At 42.8% G+C, this 17876-nt stretch overlaps 1 protein-coding gene across 2 annotated transcripts in view; it reads left to right on the top strand.

Moving 5' to 3' along the window:
• cilp (cartilage intermediate layer protein, nucleotide pyrophosphohydrolase) overlaps positions 1–17876 on the top strand; it is a 64248-nt gene that overhangs the window by 8050 nt on the left and 38322 nt on the right. For both annotated transcript variants that reach the window (XM_060852898.1, XM_060852900.1), the window contains exon 3: positions 17486–17755. In XM_060852898.1, coding sequence (XP_060708881.1) covers positions 17486–17755 — 270 coding nt within the window. The remainder of the gene's footprint in view (positions 1–17485; positions 17756–17876) is intronic.

The following is a 17876-nucleotide window of genomic DNA, read 5'->3' on the forward strand; positions in this document are numbered from 1 at the left end:
CTAAATTAATGACATTGACTGCCGAGGCAAAATGGTTACATTCTTTCTCCCTCGTTTGAGATGGTAACTGCCTGGCACTTTAGTGGTGTGCATGTTGTTTGCCACTTTTCAGGCCAGGCCACAACATTGTCTGGGTCTTGCTGAATTTGGCCACAAATGGTGCTGAACATTTGTTTGTGCAATGAACATCTCTATAGTGGAGGGTATGTCACTGATGAAGCAGTTGAAGATGATTGGGCCCTTGACAATCCTATGAGGAGCTCCTACAGAGATGTCCTAGCTCTGAGATACCTGGCTGGGAGAAAGTGAGGATTGAAGACAATGCTGGAGATCCGAGTTGAAGAGTGTGGTGCGGGAAAAGTATAGCTGGTAAGGCAGCATCCGAGGTGCTGAAAGATTGACGTTTCAAGCATAAGGCCTTCATCATAGAACATAGAAAAGTACAGCACAGAACAGGCCCTTTGGCCCACAACGTTGTGCCAAGGTTTAATCCTAATGTAAAATGTCGTAACTTAACCTACGCACCCCTCAACTCACTGCTATCCATGTGCATGTCTAGCAGTTGCTTAAATGTTCCCAATGACTCTGCTTCCACCACCAGCGCTGGCAACACATTCCATGCATTCACAACTCTCTGCATAAAGAACCTACCTCTGACATCTCCTTTAAACCTTCCTCCTAATATCTTCAAACTATGACTTCTCGTACCAGTCAATCCAGCCCTGGGGAAACGTCTCTAGCTGTTGATGCTATCTATTCCCCTCATTATTTTGTACACCTCGATCAAGTCTCCTCTCTTCCTCCTTCTCTTCAGAGAGAAAAGTCCATGCTTATTCAACCTTTCTTCATAAGGCAAGCCCTCCAGTCCAGGCAGCATCCTGGTAAACCTTCTTTGCACCCTCTCCAAGGCCTCTGTATCTTTCCTATAGTAGGGCGACCAGAACTGGACACAATATTCCAAGTGTGGCCTCACCAGGGTTTTGTAGAGCTGCAGCAAAACCTTGCGGCTCTTAAACTCAATCCCCCTGTTAATGAAAGCCAAAACACCATATGCTTTCTTAACAACCCTATCCACTTGGGTGGCAACTTTGAGGGATCTATGTACTTGCACACCCAGATCCCTCTGATCCTCCACACTGCCAAGAATCCTGTCTTTAATCCGATATTCAGCATTTGAGTTCAACCTTCCAAAATGCATCACTTCACATTTATCCAGGTTGAACTCCATCTGCCATTTCTCAGCCCAGCTCTGCATCCTGTCTGTCGTGCAGCCTGCAGTAGCCCTCTATACTGTCGAACACCTCAACCTTTGTGTCATCTGTGAAGTTACTAACCCACCCCTCAACCACCTCCATCCAAGTCACTTATAAAAACTACAAAGAGGAGAGGCCCAAGAACAGAGCCCTGCGGGACACCACTGAACACTGACCTCCAGGCAGAATGCTTTCCATCTACAACCACACTCTGCCTTCTGTCAGCCAGCCAATTCTGAATCCAGATAGCCAAATCTCCCTGTATCCCATACCTCCTGACTTTATGAATGAGCCTACCATGGGGAACGTTATCACATGCCTTGTCGAAGTCCAGATACACCACATCCACTGCATGACCTTTGTCAACCTGTTTCGTCACCTCCAAGAACTCAATAAGATTTGTGAGGCATGACCTGCCCCTCACAAGGCCATACTGACTGCCTTTAATCACACTATGCTTTGCCAAATAGTCATAAATCCTATCCCTCAGAATTATTTCCAAAACCTTGCTGACCACAGATGTGAGACTGACTTGTCTGTAATTGCCAGGGATTTCCCTATTCCCTTTCTTGAAAAGAGGAACAACATTCACCTCCTTCCAATCCTCCGGTACGACTCCTGTGGACAGTGAGGAGGCAAATATCCTCCCCAGCGGCTTAGCAACCTCCTTTCTCACTTCCCAGAGCAACGCAGGATAAATCTGGTCTGACCCTGGGGATTAATCCATCTTGATACTTTCCAATATTTCTAGCACATCAATTTCATCAATCATGATCTGGTCAAGACTGAATCCCAGCTCCTCTAAGTTTTCATTTAGAACAAGTTTTCTTTCCTTAGTGAAAACCGAAGCAAAAATCTCATTTATGGCTTCCTCTACCTGCTCAGACTCCACGCACAAGTTCCCTCCACTATCCCTGATCGGCCCTACCTTCTCCCTGATCGTTCTATTATCCCTCACATATGAGTAAAACGCCTTTGGGTTCTCCCTCATCCTTCTTGCCAAGCCTTTTTCATGCCCCCTCCTGGCTCTCCTCAGTCCATTTCTGAGCTCCTTTCTCACAAGTCTGTAATCCTCTAAAGCTCTGCACTGAGGAGATTCTAGTTGATATTGGGAAAGTTGAAATCACCAGAACAACAACCCTGCCACTTTTGCATTTTTCCAGAATCTTCCCATTTCCCATTGACCTCTGTTGTGCTCGTATTCCTTGATGCCGTACTTGATCAGATGTAGCCTTGATGTCAAAGGCAGTTATTGACATCTCATCTCTGGAATTCTGCTCCTTTAATCCACATTAGAACACAGCTGTAGTGAGATTAGAAACTGAGCAGCCCTGGCAGAACCTAAACTTTGTGAGTGAGCAGGTTATTGCTAAGCAAGTACAAAGAAAATTTACAGCCCAGGAACAGGCCCTTCGGCACTCCAACCCTGAGCTGATCCAAATTTAATGTCTAAACCTGTCACCCTATTCCTAAGCATCTGTATCCCTCTGCTGTCCACCTACTGATGCATCTGTTCAGACGCATCTTAAATGAATCTACTGTGCCTGCCTCTACCACCTCTGCTGGCAACGCATTCCAGATGCCCACCACCCTGTGTGAAGTACTTGCTGCATTTATCCCCCTTAAACTTTCCACCTCTCTCCTTGAAAGCATGACCTCTTGTTATTGAATCCTGGGGAAAAGCTTGTCTCTATCCACCCTGTCTATACCCTTCATGATTCTGTAAACCTCAATCAGGTCCCATTTCAATCTCCTCTTTTTTTTTCTTTTGAAAACAAACCTAACCTACTCAACCTCTCTTCATAGCTAGCATCTTCCATACCAGGCAACATCCCCGTAAATCTTCTAGAAAAATACAGCGTAGTACAGGCCCTTCGGCCCTTGATGTTGCACCGATCCAAGCCCACCTAACCTACACTAGCCCACTATCCTCCATATGCCTATCCAATGCCCGTTTAAATGCCCATAAAGAGGGAGAGTCCACCACTGTTACTGGCAGGGCATTCCATGAACTCACGACTCGCTGAGTAAAGAATCTACCCCTAACATCAGTCCTATACCTACCACCCTTTAATTTAAAGCTATGCCCCCTCTCCAAAGCATCCACATCCTTTTGGTAATGTGGCAACCAGAACTGTACACAGTATTCTAAATGCGGCCGAACCAATGTCTTGTACAATTTTAACATGACTTGCCAGCTCTTATACTTCAATACCCTGTCCAATGAAGGCAATGATACTATATACCTTCTTGACCACTCTATCCACCCATGCAGCAACCTTCAGGGTACAATGGACCTGCACTCCCAGATCTCTCTGCCCATCAACTTTTACCAAGGCTCTTCCGTTCATTGTATAATTTGTTCGAGAATTAGTCTTGCCTAAATGCATCACCTCACATTTATCTGGATTGAAATCCATCGGCCAGTTTTTTGCCCAACTCTCCAGTCTATCTATATCCTCCTGTATTCTTTGACAGTCCCTTATGCTTTCTGCTACTCCACCAATCTTGTCATCTGTAAACTTGCTGATCAGACCAACAGTGCCCTCTTGATCATTTATGTATATTACAAACAACAGTGGCCCCAACACTGACTCCTGTGGAACACCACTGGTCACCTTTCTCCATTTCGAGAAACTCACTTCAACTACTACTGTCTCCTGTTGATCAGCCAGTTTATGCACCTAGCTAGAACACCCTGCACACCATATGACTTCACTTTCTCCATTAGACTGCTATGAGGAACCTTATCAAAGCCTTACTATAGTCCATGTATATGACATCAACAACCCTTCCTTCATCCATCAACTTGGTCACTTTCTCAAAGAACTTTAAATTGGTAAGACATAGTCTCGCCTGCACAAAACCATGTTGCTTATCACTGATAAGCCCATTCTTTTCTAAATATAAATAGATCCTATCCCTCAGTACCATCTCCAGCAACTTTCCCACCACTGACATCAAGCTCACTGGTCTGTAGTTACCCAGAATATCCCTACTACCCTCTTGTACAGGGGGACAACATGAGCAACCTTCCAGTCCTCTGGCACCTCACCCACAAAGCTATCTGTCAGGGCCCCAGCTATTTCCTCTTTCACCTCCCTCAGCAACCTGGGATAGATCCCATCCAGTCCTAGGGATTTGTCCACCTTAACCTCTAGCCTACCCAACACATCTTCCCTACTTGTGTCAACATGATCCTGACTAATCAAACTTCTATCTCTAATCTCAAGATTCATCATGTTGATCTCCTCAGTGAACACTGATGCAAAGCAATCATTTAGAATCTCACCCATTCTCTCGGGTTTGACGCACAGCCTTCCTTCATTATCCTTTAGTGGACCAATCCTTTCTCTAGTTACCCACTTGCTTCTTATATAAGAATAAAGTGCTTTGGGATTCTCCTTAATTCTCCTCACTAAAGCTATTTCATGACCCCCTTGAGCCCGCTTGATTCCTCGTCTAAGACTTGTCCTACCCTTCCGATATTCCTCCAGGGCCAGTTCTGTTCTTAGCAGCCTAGACCTTATATATACTTCCCTTTTCCTCTTGGCTGGACGTACAATTTCTCCTGTCATTCACAAATCTTGCCTTTCCTATCCTTTGCCTTCAATGGAACATGCACTCCCAGATCTCTCTGCCCATCAACTTTTACCAAGGCTCTTCTGTTCATTGTATAATTTACACTATCTTTGAAAGCCTCCCACATCTCAAATGTGGACTTCCCTTCAAATACCTGTGATCAATCCACATTTCCCAGCTCCTGCCTAATTTTGATATAACTGGCCTTGCCCCAGTTTAGTACTCTTCCCTTAGGACCACTCTCATCTTTATCTACAAGTATTCTAAAACTTACAGAATTGTGGTCACTGTTCCCAAAGAAATCCCCCACCGCAACTTCGACCACCTGTCCTGGCTCGTTCCCCAGTACCAGGTCCAATATGGCCCCTTCCCTCGTTCGACAAGTGTAGCGTGATAATACTGTTGATTCCTTCCATCACCTTTCTGATTGAATTACTGATGGGGCAGTAATTGACAAGTTAGGATTTGTCCTCCTTTTAGTGTAGAGGACATTCCTAGGCACATTTCCACTTTGTTGAGTAGACTCCAGTGTGTTGACATATTGGAACAGTTTGGCTATGAGCATGACAATTTCTGGTACATGTCTTAATTAATATTGCTGCTTGTCAGCTTTTGCAGTATCAAATGGCTTAGGGGTTCCTTCATATGGAGTGAATCAAATTACTGATCCTGACAAGGGTTAGTGGGCTTCTGCAAAGAACAGCTGCATTGGCTAGAGCAGATACCTATTTACCCAGCTTGTGTGATGATAAGGTGGGAACAATAACAGGAAGGCAAAATACTAGGTCAATTGAAAGATTCTTGGTAGTGTGGATGTGCAGAGGGAGTTTGGTGTCCATGTACATAGATCCCTGAAAGCTGCCATCCAGGTGGAAGGCATTGTGTGTTAGCTTTTATTGGGAGAGGGATTGCATTTCAGTCCATGATGTCATGCTGCAACTGTTCAAAACGCTAGTCGCTCCATCACAGGAAGGATGTGGAAGCATTGGAAAAGGTGCAGATGAGATTTACCAGGATGTTGCCTGGTCTGAAGCAAAGGTCTTATGAGGAATGGCTGAGGAACTCTGGTCTGTTCTCATTGGAGAGAAAAGGGCTAAGAGGTGATTTTAATAGAGGCAAACAAGACAATCAGGGAATTAGATAGGGTGGACAGTGAGAGTCTTTTTCCTAGGATGATATCTGCTTGTATGAGGGGCATAGCTGCAAATTGAGGGGTGATAGATTTAAGACAGATGTTTAAGGCAGATTCTTCACTCAGTGGTAAGGGCATGGAATGCTCTGTCTGCCAATGTAGTTAACTCAGCTACATTTGGGGCATTTAAACAGTCCTTTAGATAAGCATTTGGATGATGATGATGGGATAGTCTAGGGTGATGGGCTTAGATTAGTTCACAGGTCAGCGCAACATCGAGGGCTGAAGGACCTGTTCTGTACTGTTGTTCAATGTTGTGTGTGAGGACTGAGTGAGAAGTAAAAATGGGCACTGTGAGAGAGCTATGAGTGATCGGGTATTGAACCAACATTTGCCCAAATGTCATATCGACCCTTTGCACTTGCATTGACCTTTTGGCAGGTTGTTGATTGAGTAATGTATTTACTTGTTCTTTTTCTAACTAAAGTAGTTTAATCCCAGTGAAAATCCTGACAGGAAATGACTTTGGAATTTGAAACTACTTCTTAATGCAGCAATCTTAATTTACTCAGGGGTTGTTTATGCAGAACTGCTGGATTTATTTTATTCTTTTTCCCCTTGTAGTATCTTGTTTTATTGATTTTTTTAATTAAAATTGGCCAACAACTTATCAGTGAAGGAAAAAGCTCTTTGGCAGCTATTTATTTCCCAAGTGATAGTGTAAAAATATTCTAATCATGCTTCTAAATACCTTTCTAGTTTGTGGCATCTGCCTTTTCACTTGGTGCTTCTGCTTGTGGACACCGTTCTGGGAAAACAATTAACAACATTTTGGGATTGTGCATTATAATATTAACCAATCTAGGACAGGATTGCGAAGAATTAATTTACAGTTGGGCTTAACATGAAATATTAAAGATATTCTTCTCACACCCTCTACATTTGTGACACAGGTTTATTCTAAAGGCTGGTTGAAGATTTGTAGCTCGGGTATCCGTTGTTGTGGTTCTGTTCGCCGAGCTGGGAGTTTTTGCTGCAAACGTTTCGTTCCCTGGCTAGGGAACATCATCAGTGCTATTGGAGCCTCCTGTGAAGCGCTGCTGTGATGTTTCTTCCGGTATTTATAGTGGTTTGTTCTTGCCGCTTCTGGGTGTCAGTTTCAGCTGTAGTAGTTTGTATGTGGGGTCCAGGTCCATGTGTCTGTCAATGGAGTTTGTGGATGAATGCCATGCCTCTAGGAATTCCCTGGCTGTTCTCTGTCTGGCTTGTCCTATGATGGTAGTGTTTTCCCAGTCAAATTCATGTTCCTGGTTGTCTGAGTGTATGGCTACTAGGGATAGCTGGTCGTGTCGTTTTGTGGCTAGCTGATGTTCATGGATGCGGATTGTTAGCTGTCTTCCTGTTTGTCCTATATAGTGTTTTGTGCAGTCCTTGCGTGGTATTTTGTAAACTACGTTAGTTTGGCTCGTGCTGGCTATTGGGTCCTTTGTTCTAGTGAGTTGTTGTCTGAGTGTGGAAGTTGACTTGTGTGCTGTTATGAGTCCTAAGGGTCGCAGTAGTCTGGCTGTCAGTTCTGAGACACTCCTGACGTATGGTAGTGTGGCTAGTCCTTTTGGTTGTGGCATGTCCTCGTTCCGTGGTCTATCTCTTAGGCATCTGGTGATAAAGTTGCGTGGGTATCCATTTTTGGCGAATACCTTGTATAGGTGTTCTTCTTCCTCTTTTCGCAGTTCTGGTGTACTGCAGTGTGTTGTGGCTCTTTTGAATAGTGTCCTGATGCAGCTTCGTTTGTGTGTGTTGGGGTGGTTACTTTCATAGTTTAGGACTTGGTCTGTGTGTGTTGGTTTCCTGCGTACCCTTGTGGTGAATTCTCCGTTGGGTGTTCTCTCTACTAACACGTCTAGGAATGGGAGTTGGCTATCCTTTTCCTCTTCTCTCGTGAATCGTATTCCTGTGAGTGTGGCGTTGATGATTCGGTGTGTTTTTTCTATTTCTGTGTTTTTGATGATTACAAAGGTATCATCGACATATCTGATCCAGAGTTTGGGTTGGATTTGTGGTAGGGCTGTATGTTCTAACCTTTGCATAACTGCCTCTGCTATGAGTCCCGAGATTGGTGATCCCATCGGTGTTCCATTGATTTGTTCGTATATCTGATTGTTGAATGTAAAGTGTGTGGTGAGGCACAGGTCTAGTAGTTTAAGTATGCCGTCCTTGTTGACAGGTTCGGCCTCCTGTGTTCTGTTATGTATGTCCAGTAGGTTGGCTATTGTTTCTCTGGCTAGGGTTTTGTCAATCGATGTGAACAGTGCCGTCACGTCGAATGATACCATGGTTTCTTCTTTGTCTATGTGTGTATTCCTGATGTCCAAGAATTCCTGTGTTGATTGTATGGATCCGCTGACTAGGTGTTTCAATTTTTGTTGTAGTTCTTTGGCCAGTTTGTATGCTGGTGTCCCTGGTAGTGATACTATGGGTCTGAGTGGGATGTTTGGTTTGTGTACTTTGGGTAGTCCGTAGAATCTGGGGGTGTTGTTGCTTTCAGGTTTCATTCTTTGCTGGTCCGCTTTGGTTATCTGTCTGTTTTTTTTTGTAGATTCCTTAGTGTGTTGATTATTCTATTGGTGAGTTGTGGTGTGGAGTCGGAATCCTTCATTTGGTAGGTGTTGGTGTCTGCGAGTAGTTGTTGTGCTTTATTGATGTAGTCTGATTTATCTAAGATGACCGTCATTCTGCCTTTATCTGCTGGTAGTATGATTATGTTTTTGTCATTTTTCAGTGCTTTCAGTGCTTCCCTCTCCTTGGTGTTGAGGTTATGTGTATGTCGTTTTCTTATCATCATAGGTACGACCGTTTGTCTCACTGTTTGTTGTGTCTCTTCTGTCAGTCCATTGTTCCTGAGTGTGCATTCTAGTGCTGCTAGGAAGTCTGCTGTGTTGGCATCCCTGTAGTTGTATTTGAGTCCCTTGGCCAGTATAGTTCTTTCCATGTCTGTGAGCTGTCTGTGGGAGAGGTTTTTAACCCAGGTGTGTGTTGTAGTGTCCTCCTGTTTGTGGGTTAGTTTGTCCATTTTTTCTTTTAGTGCCGTTTTTTTGCGAAGTGTTGTCCTGTTCTGTCCTATAGTGATAGCCTGTTCTATGGTCCAGGTCCATTCCTGATTAGTGGTTTTTAAAATTAACGATTTTTTTTTCTAGACAGTCAGACTACTGCGACCCTTAGGACTCATAACAGCACACAAGCCAACTTCCACACTCGGACAACAACTCACTAGAACAAAGGACCCAATAGCCAGCACGAGCCAAACTAACGTAGTTTACAAAATACCACGCAAGGACTGCACAAAACACTATATAGGACAAACAGGAAGACAGCTAACAATCCGCATCCATGAACATCAGCTAGCCACAAAACGACACAACCAGCTATCCCTAGTAGCCAGGAACATGTATTTGACTGGGAAAACACTACCATCATAGGACAAGCCAGACAGAACAGCCAGGGAATTCCTAGAGGCATGGCATTCATCCACAAACTCCATTAACAGACACATGGACCTGGACCCCATATACAAACCACTACAGCTGAAACTGACACCCGGAAGCGGCAAGAACATCCATCAACAGACACATGGACCTGGACCCCATATACAAACCACTACAGCTGAAACTGACACCCGGAAGCGGCAAGAACATCCATCAACAGACACATGGACCTGGACCCCATATACAAACCACTACAGCTGAAACTGACACCCAGAAGCGGCAAGAACAAACCACTATAAATACCGGAAGAAACATCACAGCAGCGCTTCACAGGAGGCTCCAATAGCACTGATGTTCCCTAGCCAGGGAACGAAACGTTTGCAGCAAAAACTCCCAGCTCGGCGAACAGAACCACAACAACAGGTTTATTCTATTGGATAAGAATTAAAAGTTTTTTTTTGAGAAACTTTTTGCACTTCAGAATCTTTCAGCAGCTAAGCCAAATTAACATTATCAATGTCATCAGTGTAACTTTATGGTCACTCAGTAATTGTATCATGTGCTCTCATAATCCTGACCTGCAGACACTCAGTCAGGATGGAACATAAGCCATCTGCTGGTTTAGACTTCACATTTCAAATTGATATTGCTTATTTAACAATAACCATCAAGGCCTTGTTGGGTGTTTATTAGCTCTGGATGGCAGGTTTTTAAGTGTGTTACCACAGAGTGCATTCAAGTCTTGTATTGCCTAGGTTACCATGAAGGTCCAACCTTCTCAATCTAGCCCCTCATCTGATGTGTGCGTGACCCTCAGCTTAAAACACACCCAGTTATCTTTCACAGAGAAAACAGCCTGTAGGATTATGGTGGCTATTTTTACATGCTTAGTTAACATAATCTTAAACTTTTCTGGCCGTACATCAGGGCATTTCCTAGAATATCTTCCTCCATTGGAGCCTAGATATGAAAATGATGGATCAAGCATGCAAAGTAATAGGCCACTTGGCCCCTCAAGCTGCCTCTGCCATTTTAAAAACACATTCGCACCTGACTGACAACCTTTCATCTTTTGCTGGTCAAGAATCTATCCACCTCAATTTTGAAAGTACTCCAGTACTTTGCATTCTCTTTCTTTTGAGGAAGAGAGTTCCAAAGACTCCACTTTCTCAGAAAGAAATTCTCTTCTTTGTCTTAAGTGGGTGATCCATTATTTTTAAACAGTCACCCTTGGTTATAGCTTTTCCCACAAGAGGAGATATCCTCTCTACATCTAAACTGTCAAATCTTGGAACTATTTAATCAATTCCTTCACTGTCATGGGTCAAATCCTGGAACTTCTCTACCCCCTATCCCAACAACAGCATAGTGAATGTACCTTCACCAAATAGGTAGTAGCAGTTAAGGAAAAGAGCTAATTGCCACTTTTTCTCGGGAAATTATGGATGGACAATTAATGCTGAACCAGCCAGAGAAGCCTGCATCCCCTGAATGAAGTAAATACTCTTCAAGGCTTTATATGCTTCAATCAAGTTGTCTGTTATTGTTCTCAACCCTAGCAGATACAAGCCTAGTCTGTCCAATCTTTTCTCATAAGACAATGTTTCAATCCTAGAGGTTAGTCTAATGAGCCTTTTCTGAACTGCCTCCAATGCATTTACATCCTTCTTTCAATACACAGACTAATACTGGACACCAAAGTACTATCTCACCAGTGCCCTGCATCACAAACCTAATATCCCTACCATTACGAATTCCATTTCCCTAATAATAAACTTATGTTGTATTAGCATTCCTAGTTATTTGCTGTACCTAGATACTGACCTTTTGCAAACCATACACAAAGACACATGGATCTCCCGATGTTTTGGACCTGTGCACTGTAAGTAATTTAATTTTACATCAAATGGACCACTTTGCATTTTCCCACACTTGTATTCCATTTGCCACATCTCTGCTCACTCACCAACCCTCCTATTACCATGATTTGCAAATATATCATCACTGTCAAAATTCTAGAGCACCCTCTGTTTCAGCATTTACTTCAGCTACTCAAAGCACAATACCAATTTCCAACAGGTAAATAGTGATGAAAAATAGATAATGACTTTAAAAATGAAACTCAAAAACTATTTTTAAAAAAACTTAAAATTTAAAATGGATTCATGTGTACAACAAAGGACAAAACCCAGTTTATCTTTCTAATGCATGGGAAAGATTTTTTCAAAATTCATCCAGCGGATGTGGGCACACTGGCTGGGCCCAGCATTGATTGTCTGTCCTCAGTTGCCTTGGAGAAGGTGGTAGTGAGATACCATGTAAACCTGCTACAGTTAAACCAATAATCCCTTTCAGGAGGGAATTCTTGACCAAGCGATAGTGAAGGAATGACCATATTTCCAAGTTAGAATGGTGAGTGGCTTGGAGGGAAACTTGCAAGGGGATGTTTGACCAATTATCTACTGCTCTTGTCCTTCTCAAAGGAAGTGGTTAATGGTTTTGAAGGTGCTGTCAAAGAAATTCTCCAAGGCTCCTATTATGCATTTTGTAAATACTAGGCTTAGGCTAACTATGGAAAAGATCATGAATAATCCTTGGAAAGAATAATTGATGGCGAGCTAATATCAGTGGGCTAAAAATAGATCTCTGATAAATACCTATGTGTCAGAAGTTGACAGAATTAGCTGTATCTGAACAATGGGCTGTCTATAAATAGATGGTTCCAACATAGTCGAGCTATATTCCCGCAAAAGGGAAGAGCAAACAAACCTAAACTGCTTTGGATGATAAAGTAGAAAGTATAACAAAGAAAAAAAATGTAATTGAGAACCAGGCTGAAATAGAGAAAATTCAAATGGGTTCTGAGAAATCAAATAGTAAAGCAAAGAGGGAGTATTTGAAGAAAGCCCATTCAAAAGTTTTTAATAGGCAGATCAATAGTAAAACATTCTGAACGATTACGAATCAGAGGGAGGTAGGGGTCATGGACTGGACTATTAAATGAATGCTTTACATAGTCATTGCCAAAAATAGCAGATGGTGACCAGAACATAGTGACCGAAGGGGGATTCCAACTTTAAAAAGGATCAAAATTGATTGGAAGGAAGAATTGGATAGGCTGGCCAGAGTACAGATGACATTTATCCACTGAACTGAAAATGGAAATTGAGAAGGCACTGGCCATAATATTTAAACCTTTTTATAGTCTCCAGGATAGTGCAAGAGGACTTGAGAATTGGAAACACTCCATTTACCGCCCCCCCCCACCCCCATTTTTAAAAAGGAGGCAAGGATAAGCCCAGCAATTCTAGACCAGTCACAAAGTCAGAGTCCTAGAGATGTACAGCACAGAAACAGGACCTTTGTCTTTTATTAACCCTTTCAAGTTTTACAACATCAAAGAACATAGAACAGTACAGCACAGAACAGGCCCTTCAGCCCTCGATGTTGTGCCGACCATTGATCCTCATTTAAGGTAAACCTAATGTACAAACCCTCAAATTTCTGTGACCATATGCACGTCCAGCAGTCTTAAATATCCCCAATGACCTTGCTTCCACAACTGCTGCTGGCAACGCATTCCATGCTCTCTCAATTCTGCGTAAAGAACCTGCCTCTGACGTACCCTCTATACTTTCCGCCAAACACCTTAAAACTATGACCCCTCATGTTTGCCATTTCTGCCCTGGGAAAAAGTCTCTGGCTATCAACTCTATCTATGCCTCTCATTATTTTGTACACCTTAATTAGGTTCTCTCTCTTCCTCCTTTTTTTCCAATGAAAAACGTCCGAGCTCAGTCAACCTCTCTTTGTAAGATAAGCCCTTCAGTCCAGGCAGCATCCTGGTAAACCTCCTCTGAACCCTCTCCAAAGCACCCACATCTTTCCTATAATAGGGCGACCAGAACTGGACACAGTATTCCAAGTGCAGTCTAACCAAAGTTTTATAGAGCTGCAACAAGATCTCACTGCTCTTAAACTCAATCCCCCTGTTAATGAAAGCCAAAATACCATATGCTTTCTTAACAACCCTGTCCACTTGGGTGGCTATTTTAAGGGATCTACCTGCACACCAAGATCCTGCTGTTCCTCTACACTGCCAAGAATCCTGTCTTTAATCCTGTACTCAACTTTCAAGTTCGACCTTCCAAAATGCATCATTTCGCATTTATCCAGGTTGAACTCCATCTACCACCTCTCAGCCCATCTCTGCATCCTGTCAATGTCCCGCTGCAGCCTAAATAGCCCTCTATACTGTCAATGACACCTCCATCCTTTGTGTTATCTGCAAACTTGCTAACCCATCCTTCAATCTCCTCATCCAAGTCACTAATAAAAATTACAAAGAGTAGAGGCCCAAAAACAGAGCCCTGTAGAAGACCACTCACCACTGACTTCCAGGCAGAATACTTTCCTTCCACTACCACTCGCTGTCTTCTGTCAACCAGCCAATTCTGTATCCAGACAGCTAAGTTCTCCTATATCCCATTCCTCCTGACCTTCTGAATGAGCCTACCATGTCAGAAACAAAAAACGCATTTAAACATCAAAAAAACCCTTCCTATACTGACCGGAATTGAACGCAGTATTCCTCAAGTAGCCTAACTATTTTCCTGTACAGCCATAACATGACCTCCTATACTCAATACCCGATCAAAAAGGCAAGCATACCAAACGCCGACTTCACTATCCTGTCTACCTGCAATTTCACTTTTCAGGAACTGTGAACCTGCACTCCAAGGTATCTTTGTTCAGCAACACTCTCCAGTATAGGGTATACGTCCTGCCCTGATTTGCCTTTCCAAAATGCAGCACCTCACAATTATCTATGTTAAACTCCATCTTCCACTTCTCAGCCCATTGAACCAGCTGATCAAGGTCCTGAGGTAAACTCCTTCGCTGTCTATAACACCTCCAATTTGGTGTTATCTGCAAAATTACTAAACACAATCCTATGTTCACATCCAAACCATTAAAAACAGTGGATCCAGCACTGAATCTTGTGGCACGCTGCTGGTCACAGGCCTCCAGTCTAAAAAGCAACCCTCCACTCCCACCCTCTGTCTCTCCCTTCAAGCCAATTCTGCATACAAATGGCTAGTTCTTCTGTATTCAATGAGATCTAACCTTGCCAACCAGTCTACCATGTGGAACCTTGTCAGACACCTTACTCAAGTCCATATACATCAGGTCCACCGCTCTGCCTTCATTAATCCTGTTTGTCACTGGTTCAAAACATTCAATCAAGTTAGTGAGATACGATTTCCTACACAAAGCTGTATTGACTATCCCTAATCAGTCCTTGCCTTTCCAAATACATGTAACTCCTGTACATCAGGATCCCCTCCAAAAACTTGTCCACCATTGATGTCAGGCTCACTGGTCTATAGTTCCTTGTCTTTTCCTTACCACCTTTCTTAAATAGTGACACCACATCAGCCACCGTCCTGTCTTCCAGCACTCCCCTGTGACTATCGATGATACAAATATCTCAGCAAGGGGCGCAGCAATCACTTCCCTAGCTTACCATAGAATTCTAGGGTACACCTGATCAGTCCTGAGGATTTACCATCTTTGTGTGTTTTAAGACGTCCAGCACCATCTCCTCTGTAATATGGACATTTTTCAATATGTCACTATTTATCTCCCCACGTTCTGTCTACCATATCTTCTCCACAATAATCACCGATGCAAAATACTTATTTAGTATTTCTCTCACCTCCTGCAATTCCACATGTAGGCTGCCTTCTGATCTTTAAGGGGAAAGTGAGGACTGCAGATGCTGGACATCAGAGTCTAGAGTGTGGTGCTGGAAAAGCACAGCAGGTCAGGCAGCATCTGAGGAGCAGGAGAGTCAATGTTTTGGGCAGAAGCCCTTCATCAGGAATGAGGGGCTCATTCCTGATGAAGGACTTGTGTCTGAAATGTTGATTCTCCTGTTCCTCAGATGCTGCCTGACCTGCTGTGCTTCTCCAGCACCACACTCTCAACTCTGATCTTTAAGGGGCCCTATTCTCTCCCTAGTTATTCTTTTGTCCTTAATGTATTTGTAAAAATCCTTTGTTTTCTCCTTCACTCCTTCAGTCTATTTGCCAAAGTTACCTCATGTCCCCTTTGTCAAAGTTACCTCATGTCCCCTTTGTCCTACTGATTTCCCTCTTAAGTATACTTCTACTGCCTTTACACTTTTTTTTTGTGATTCACTCAATTCCTGCGATCTATCCCATGACATATGCTTCCATTTTCTTGACCAAAATCTCAATTTCTCCAGTTATCCAGCATTCCCTACACCTATCAGTATTGCCCTTACTGTAATAGGAGTATACTATCTCTGAGCTTTGAACTCTCATTATCTCACTTTTGAAGACTTTCCATTTTCCAGCCATCCCTTTCCCTGCAAGTATCCATACCTCACCAATTAACTTTTGAAAGTTCTTGTCTAATATCATTAAAATTGGTCTTCCTCCAATTTAGAGCTTTAGTTCTTATATCCGGTCTGTCCTCCATCACTATTTTAAAACAAATAGAATAATGATCACTAGCCCGAGTGCTCCCCCAGTGATACCTCTGTCACCTGCTGTGCCTTGTTTCCCAAGAGCAGGTCAAGTTTTGCACCTTCTCTAATAGGTACATCCACTTACCAAATCAGAAAATTCTCTTGTACACATTTAACAAATTCATCTCCATCCAAGCCCTTAACATTAAGGCACTCCCAGTCTATGTTTGCAAAGTTAAAACCCACTACCATAACCATCCTATTATTCTTACAGATAACTGAGATCTTCTTTCAAATTTATTTCTCAATTTCCTGCTAACTATTGGGGGTGGAGTCTATTGTACAATCCCGATAAGGTAACCATCCCTTTCTTATATCTCTGTTCCACCCAAATAACTTCCCTGGACGTACTCCCAGGAATATCCTCCCTACAGCTGTAATGTTATCGGTAATCAAAAACACCACTCCCATACCCCTCTTGCCTCCTTTTCGATTCTTTCTTTTTTCTGTGTAGCATCTATACCCTGGAACATCAAGTGGCTAGTCCTCTCCATCCCTGAGCCATATCTATAATCACTATGATATCACAGTCCCATGTTCCCAACCATGCCCTGAGTTTGTCTGCCTTTAACTGTTGGGTGTCTTGCAAGAAAATAAATGCAGTTTAATTTAACAGTCCTACCTCACTCTGACGTACATTAATAATCTAGACCTTGGTATACAGGGCAAAATCTGTCAATTTGCAGATAAGACAAAACTTGAAAGTATTGTAAACTAAAGAAGATAGTATAGGACTTTAAAAAGACAGTGACAGTTCAGTGAAGTACGTGGATAGGTAGCAGATGAAATTCAATGAAGCACATTTTGAGGGATAATATTTTGTCGGAAACATATGGCAAGACAAAATAAAGAGCACGGTTCCAAAATGATCTACAGGAGCAAAAAGACCCATATGTGTTTGTGCCTAAGTCATTAATAGTGGCATGACAAGTAGAGCGCCATTCCTAAATCATACAGTAGCCTAGATTTCATTGATCAGACGATTGAGTATAAGTGCGTAAGGCTATGTTGAAATTGTAGAAGACGTTCACTTGACCTCAGCTAGTGTAGTGTCCAGTTCTGGATGGCACCCTTTGGAGAATGGCTCCAGTGATGAGGAAAGGATCAATAACAAGAAGACACAGATGTAACATCATTGGCAAAAGGAGCAGAAGTGATATGGAGAAAAGCCCACACGATAGCTGGTTAGGTTCCGAATGCACTTCCTGATACTATGGTAGAGGCAGGTTCAATTGAGTTTTTGAAATTATGATGAGGCAATTATTTAAAAAGAATATTCATGGTTCCCAGGAGAAAAGAAAATGGCACAAGGTGAAATAATCATTTGTAGAGCTGTCCGCCTCCTCTGCTGGAGCAACTCTGATTCTGATCAAGATTTCCGATTGTTTAGTCTTGATAAAGTTTCTGACTTCTACACACTAGATCGCCCATGTGAGATTAGTTCCATGGAATTAATCCATTCTGCATTCTTTTTTTCCAGGTCACTGGGAATGGACATCCTGGTTTAATGTTGATCATCCTGGTGGGAGTGGAGACTATGAACAGCTTGTTGCAATCCACCGTTATTATGGGGAAAGAATATGTCTGAGACCAGTTGCTGTTGAAGCTCGCACTATACACGGGGTCCCTGCCACGATGACTGGAGAGGTTGTGCACCTCAACCCTCAGCTTGGTTTCTGGTGTCTCAACAAGGAACAACTTTCAGGAAAACCTTGTTCAAATTATGCTGTCCGATTCAGATGTCCCAAACGTAAGCAACATTTTCAGTTTCAGTAGAAACTATTTTGCAACTTGTAAAAATCAGATCTTTTATACTGGATTTGAGGGAACATGGGATCATAGTAAAATTATTGGGTGAGTAACTCCGAGTC

This window comes from Hemiscyllium ocellatum, chromosome 39 (assembly GCF_020745735.1).
Source record: "Hemiscyllium ocellatum isolate sHemOce1 chromosome 39, sHemOce1.pat.X.cur, whole genome shotgun sequence".
Lineage (NCBI taxonomy): Eukaryota > Metazoa > Chordata > Chondrichthyes > Orectolobiformes > Hemiscylliidae > Hemiscyllium > Hemiscyllium ocellatum.